The sequence below is a fragment of the Sinocyclocheilus grahami genome, unplaced genomic scaffold, assembly GCF_001515645.1.
Source record: "Sinocyclocheilus grahami isolate Dianchi unplaced genomic scaffold, SAMN03320097.WGS_v1.1 scaffold991.1, whole genome shotgun sequence".
Taxonomy (NCBI): Eukaryota; Metazoa; Chordata; class Actinopteri; order Cypriniformes; family Cyprinidae; genus Sinocyclocheilus; species Sinocyclocheilus grahami.
The window spans coordinates 177,080-183,407 of NW_015506170.1; the positions used below are offsets into that span (position 1 = coordinate 177,080).

The following is a 6,328-nucleotide window of genomic DNA, read 5'->3' on the forward strand; positions in this document are numbered from 1 at the left end:
GCGTTCGTTAATATATATAGAGAGAGCATAAATAATATATAGAAAAATATATATATATATATATATATATATATATATATATACACACACATACATTTGAATAATAATAAATTGTAATTTATGCATACACACACACAGAGTACATTAATTATGAATAATAACAAAGTATAATAAATAATAAATTTATATATAATGTACTTTATTATATTTTATTACTTTTTATAATTGGTATGTGTGTACACACAGACTAATTATTATTATTATATATAATATATTATTTATACACACTGTAATTATTTATAGTGTGTATAAATAATAATATAATATAATAAAGTAGTATAAAGTGAGAGATTATAGAGATATATTATTATATATAACTATTATTATTATTATTATTATACACATTTTGCATCCTTGGACCACTAGAGGGCAGAATATACCTTTTCAACTGGGAATTCTTCCTTTTAAAGCCAAAAGAAACTGCATTTCAATATTCACATATGGGCATTATGCATATTGGTATTAAGTTTATTTTGGCTTAAAGAGGAAGAATTCCCAGTTGAAAAGGTATATTATATAGTGTATACTATATAGTGTGACAGATTAATATTGCATCCCAAATCATAGCACATTAGCATGCTATTTTCACATTTTAAAGTATGCTTTTTAGGATAATGTTATCCACAACCTGGTCTCTGATATCAATACATGCATCTATGCAAGGACTCTGTAGTACCAATATGCAATTTTATGTCTAGTACCGGCATACTGGCTTACTACATACTGAAATACATACCTAATGTCATCCCCAATGCAGTAAGTAGTCTCTTTTCATAAGTGTTGTGCCAGTCAGTTGTCTGAATAGGCCTCTCATGAGTGATTTAGACTGTGAGGTTAGTTAATCGATCACTCAGCGCTGCAGCACACAAACCAGAGAGCAACATAACACATTCTGCACACCTGTTTAATTGGCTGCTTTATGGCTCTCGATCAACTTGTGCTCAGTAGAACAAACTCAAAGCACACATTATGTCAATCCGGCTCTTTCCAGGAGCTATTTGCTTATAAATTGCCTTATTATGAAGCAGTAGAATTCAGCCCGGGCAAATCGGGGACAAAGCACCGAGCAGCAAAAGACAGCGGTTCTTTTCCATCCAACAGCAGCAGCAGCAGCTAGAGTGCTAAAGGAACTATAGATAGCAGGAAAAAATGGAGACATTAAAAATTTGAAACCTGCAACTTTGCTGGATAGCTGCAGACAGTCTCAGTGTCTGCCCTATATCCTTCATGGGTGTGCATTGTTCATTATTTAACAATATTTTGAACAATGTTGATAACTAAACAGTTGCTGGGTGTCATCGACTTCCATAATATTTTTTTCCCTACTATGGAAGTCAAATGCTATCAGTAATAGCGATGTGCACTACAACTAATAAGTTGTTTAAATGGAAATTGTGTAACCTTTTGGAATAATTAATCTATGAATCAAACAGTCAAATAATTCCAGATACCTTATTATTCGAGTTGTTATGAATAGTTCAGCCATAAAACTCTACTCGCATTCTAATTGGTTCATTCAATTCAATGTTCCCAGCCAATCGGATTCGCATACTCATTACCGTTTACCTATATAACCAGGACGTATACAGTGAATGCTATGTCCGCGCGCTATGCGTGTCCTCATCCTAGCCCACCGCCTCCCCAACACCACCTGCCTAGATCTGCTACAGGGATTTTCCTTTCTTTAGCAGCAGCAGCATGTTTCCTTTTAATTTTATGATCCGAGCATTTAGCAGAAGCAAACCTACTTGCTCTGTAGCAGCAGCGTAGCAGATCTAGTCCGCCGAGACCAAACCTATGCACATTCTATTTACATTAATAAAGATTTTACAATCTATCCCGAGACTTCTCATGACTGAACTTATTTTCCATTAAACCGTTAAAGTTTACAACACTGACAGCAACAAAAGCAGCAGACGTGCTGAATGAAAATGCAAATTCACTCTCTGACTTTAGGTGGCGCTTTTGGACAAGCAGAAACATAGCGGTTACCATGGTTGCTGCGCTGATAAACACTTATTTTATTAGGCATTATGCGAAGATAACAAAATAAAAATGTCAAATAAATCTTTCTAAAGTCAGTTCCTTTTCATTCATAATGTTTCCCCATTTAAACCAGTAAATACGCTCCCATACCTTGCTTGTCCAAAGACTTTAGATGGCTTGTCTTCCAAGCCGACATTTCTGAGCAGGCACTGAGTGACACAAAAAAAAGTGCATGTATGCAAGGTCTGAGGTGAAATTAAATTAATTTGTTATCAATTCCAGATATCCACTTTTCAAAATAGTGTATTATTTTTTTTTAAGTAATATTAAAATGATTACATTTCGACAAGTTGACTAGTATTTCCAATGTCGACTAGCAGCAGCGGTTCCATTTAGTCTACTGGTCGGCTATTCTCACACATCCCTCAGCAACTGTTTGGTTACCAGCATTCTTCGAAATATATATATTTTTATGTGAGTAAATGATGATAGAATTTAAATTTTTAGGTGAACTATCCCGAGCACCTTTTTGCAACAGTGATTCAATAGTTTATTTTATATGACCACATTTTTTGACCTTCTCTCCGGTTTTGCCACAATATCATAATTTCACACCAGTATGGTATTATCGCTGGGCAAAAGCCTTTTAATATAATAGAAATATTTTTGCTTAATTTGGGCCTTTGAATAAAATTGAGGAGTTTTTTTCTCGAGTGTGAGCTCCATAATTTATAAGAGCCATAAAAGCCTGGTGTATGATCTATGAATGTTTACATTTTCTTTTTATATTTTGTCTAAAGGTTCAGTACACTTTTCTATTTTATAAAAGTGCATTTTTATGACTTTTATTTGTGTCAGGCATTACAGGGTTAAAATTGCATTTCCTTTGCAAAGCCTTTTTTTTTTAATTTACAATAAATATTGTATAATATCAATGTTCACTTAATTTTAGAAATCTCATTGGCTGGCAGTAGTATTGTGCTTATTATATCAGTTGACAGAGAGTCTTAAGAACGATTGTAAAGTCTTGTTGTTTATACAGAACTAGGGGAAATCAGAAACGTCACTACCCAGAAGGCCCAGCTGGAGCTGGAGGGTCTGGAGAAATACACCAACTACAGTATCCAGGTGCTGGCCTTCACCAGAGCAGGAGACGGAGTACGCAGCGACCAGATCTACATCCGCACCAAAGAGGACGGTACGACTGGCAGACGTCCATTCTTTCAGTCATGCAAAAAAGATCTTCTGTTGTGGAACTTCACTACTGTCAAATTTTGTCCTTCTGTTTGCCAATCTGTTAAAAAGTTAGTAAAGATCTCTCCAAACTGCCTGAATCTTTTTTCTGCAGTGCCAGGTCCGCCCGGCGGGGTGAAGGCAGCTGCAGCCTCCAGCTCTGTGGTGTATGTTTCTTGGCTCCCGCCGCTGAAGCTGAATGGTGTCATTAGGAAATACACAGTCTTCTGTTCCAGCTCGTATCCCACGGTAAGACTACTGCTCTCATACTAACAGGAGAGATATCAGGCTGGCTATTAAGTCAGTGTTAAACAGCGTGTGGGAGTGCAAAGGATTTTAGCACAGAGCCGGAACTGTGCCATGGAGCTAAAGGTGATGTTTATATAGCTTCTACTATGTGACACAAATTGTGACGCTGTCGACCTGTTAATCTGTCAACCGATGGAAGACACAACAAGGACTAACCATCAATCATTTGTTTTGGGTCTCGTTCAGGTGGTCAGTGAGTTTGAAGTGGCCCCAGATGAATTCCTGTACCGGGTTCACAATCTCAGTCGCAACAGGAAGTACAGCATCTGGGTGATGGCGGTGACTGCGGCCGGCCGGGGGAACAGCAGTGATGTCATCACCGTGGAACCTCTGGCAAAAGGTGAGTCGATTACCTTTGTTCTTCAGAAGCAAAGCAGCTGGTCTTTGGTTTTAGGGGGATGTTTTTAAGTTAAACCTCTTATTCAGTCATTCTGTAAATCACCCATTCTGGAGTAATTAGTTGTATTTTGAGTTCTTTTGGGCCTTCCCATGAGGAGCATGCCAATAAGCCATGAGCATCTTCAGATCCAAAAATATGTCATAGTGTACCAAAGTATATGGGAAAATATTTTGAAATATACAGTGACTTTAAATTATTGAGGGACTTTATGGTGGAGACATTTTAAAACATCTGAGGACCCTATCATACACACGGTGCAATGCGGCGCCAAGTGTTTTTTGCTAGTTTCAGCCCGACGCAGTTGTCATTTTCACGTCCTGTGCCACGTTGTTTAAATAGCAAATGCATTTGCGCCCATTTGTGCGCCCATGGGCGTGCTGGTCTGAATACGAGGTGTGTTGAGGCGCATTGCTGGCGCGTTGCTATTTCGAGGCAACTGAAATAGACTGTGCCGTTGACCAACAAAAACCTGGTCTAAAGTCTGACGCAATTTTTTTGTTTTGTTATTTAAAGAGCGCGTTAGTAATATAGCTATAGCTATAACTATAGGCGGGTGCACAATGCACGTACACTTTGCTTATTACACACACAGGGATGCGCAGCAGCACACAAACATTATTAAAAATTAAAGGATTAAAATGTAAATAATTATTATTTTGTACATAAATATAAAAATGCCTACATGTCATAATGGATAGTCTTTGCATGTATCAGAATCACGCGCACGAGCAGAACCGTTCCCTCACTAGAGAAGCGTTCAGTTTTTTCGCTTGTAAATTCCTCCATGGCGCGAGCGCAACTGGCTTTTAAAGGGAATGAGAGATGAGACTGATTTGTTTATGGCATGTTACGCCCAAAACACACCCATTACTCGTTAAGAGAATAGGGACAACCATTGTAGACAATCTGCCGGGCGCGTGGATTCGGTCACGCCCTAAGCACAATTGCGCCGTGCGCTTTAGACCATGCACTTAGAGCATAAAAAGAGGGCCCTGAATGTCATTGCAGTAAAAAAGAAATAAATAAAATAAAAAATCAAACCAATTGGCATCTGCGAACAAACGCTGCAGGAGCTTTTAGCAAATCTAACATCACTTTTCTGAGCCATTTTAGCAATGACTTTTAACATTTAACATTTTAATGAAATATTTTGTGTCTTTCTATGAAATAAACAGCATTTGAGGAGAAAATATTCTGCTATCTAATGTAGCAACTTAAATAAATAAAAATACTGACCCCAAACATTTGAATGGTAGTGTAAGACGGTGTAATTTGCAATGATTGTGTTCTATACCAAAATTGTGAGATGTTAAGCTTTCATAAAATCAATAAAATAATCAGTTGTGGTGTTATTTTAATCTTGTGGTGTTTTTTTTTTTTTTTTGTGGCAGCTCCTGCCAAAATCCTCACCTTCAGTGGTACTGTTACAACACCATGGATGAGGGATGTTATTTTACCCTGCAGGGCGGTCGGAGATCCACCTCCTGCCATTAAATGGCTGAAAGAGAGGTAAATACACCTATTCATGGGCGCAGACAAGAATGTACAGAACATACACTCACAAAAACAATATTAACATGAGTATGAGCATGTGATTTAAGGCAAACATGCTAACAATGTATGCTGAGTTCAGTATTATAACAGTGTATGCTGAGTTCAGTTTTATAGCGAAGAACATACTGCAGTGCAGCTCTAGCCTTTCATTAAGAGCAAACACAAGCATCTGAATACCTATGAGTAGAATCAGTCACTGGGGAATGCTGGGAAATGTCAAACTCTGCCCCTCTCATTGACGATTCACACTGTTTCTCGTCAGCGGGAGCCCGGCCCCTGCGGTCATTGATGGAAGACGCAGTATCCATGGAAATGGCAGCTTCGTCATTAAGACTGTGAAAGCAGAGGATTCTGGGTATTACACGTGTGTCGCTAGCAATAACTGGGGAACGGATGAAATAATTCTGAACCTTCAGGTTCAAGGTGAGGTGTGAAAGTCGGGCAGGATGGGCCCTTTCTGTATAGCCTCCTCAATGTGTCAGTTATTAAGCAGTGTTTCTCACTGTATAAATATCATCTTCAGTCCCCCCTGACCAACCTCGACTCACTGTGACCAAGACAACCACCACATCCATTACTGTGTCCTGGATACCAGGAGACAACGGTGGGAGCTCCATTAGAGGTGAGCCGCTTCCACCTTCAGCAGAGAAAAACAAAACAGAAAAAAAGAGAATAAAACTGTGTTCCATCTTTCAACTGATCATGATGCAAAAATCTTTCTTTCTTTTTTTTGGCATATTGTATTAAAATCGGTTTCGTTTTTGTAGGGGGAATGGCAAAAAAAAA

General features: G+C 38.3%; 1 protein-coding gene across 1 annotated transcript in view; it reads left to right on the plus strand.

Annotated features, from left to right (window-relative positions):
- Nucleotides 1-6,328, plus strand: part of LOC107565274 (Down syndrome cell adhesion molecule-like) — an 83,299-nt gene that overhangs the window by 66,007 nt on the left and 10,964 nt on the right. The window contains exons 15-20 of the mRNA XM_016250496.1: nucleotides 3,089-3,244; nucleotides 3,395-3,528; nucleotides 3,775-3,928; nucleotides 5,380-5,497; nucleotides 5,805-5,965; nucleotides 6,066-6,164. Coding sequence (XP_016105982.1) covers nucleotides 3,089-3,244; nucleotides 3,395-3,528; nucleotides 3,775-3,928; nucleotides 5,380-5,497; nucleotides 5,805-5,965; nucleotides 6,066-6,164 — 822 coding nt within the window. The remainder of the gene's footprint in view (nucleotides 1-3,088; nucleotides 3,245-3,394; nucleotides 3,529-3,774; nucleotides 3,929-5,379; nucleotides 5,498-5,804; nucleotides 5,966-6,065; nucleotides 6,165-6,328) is intronic.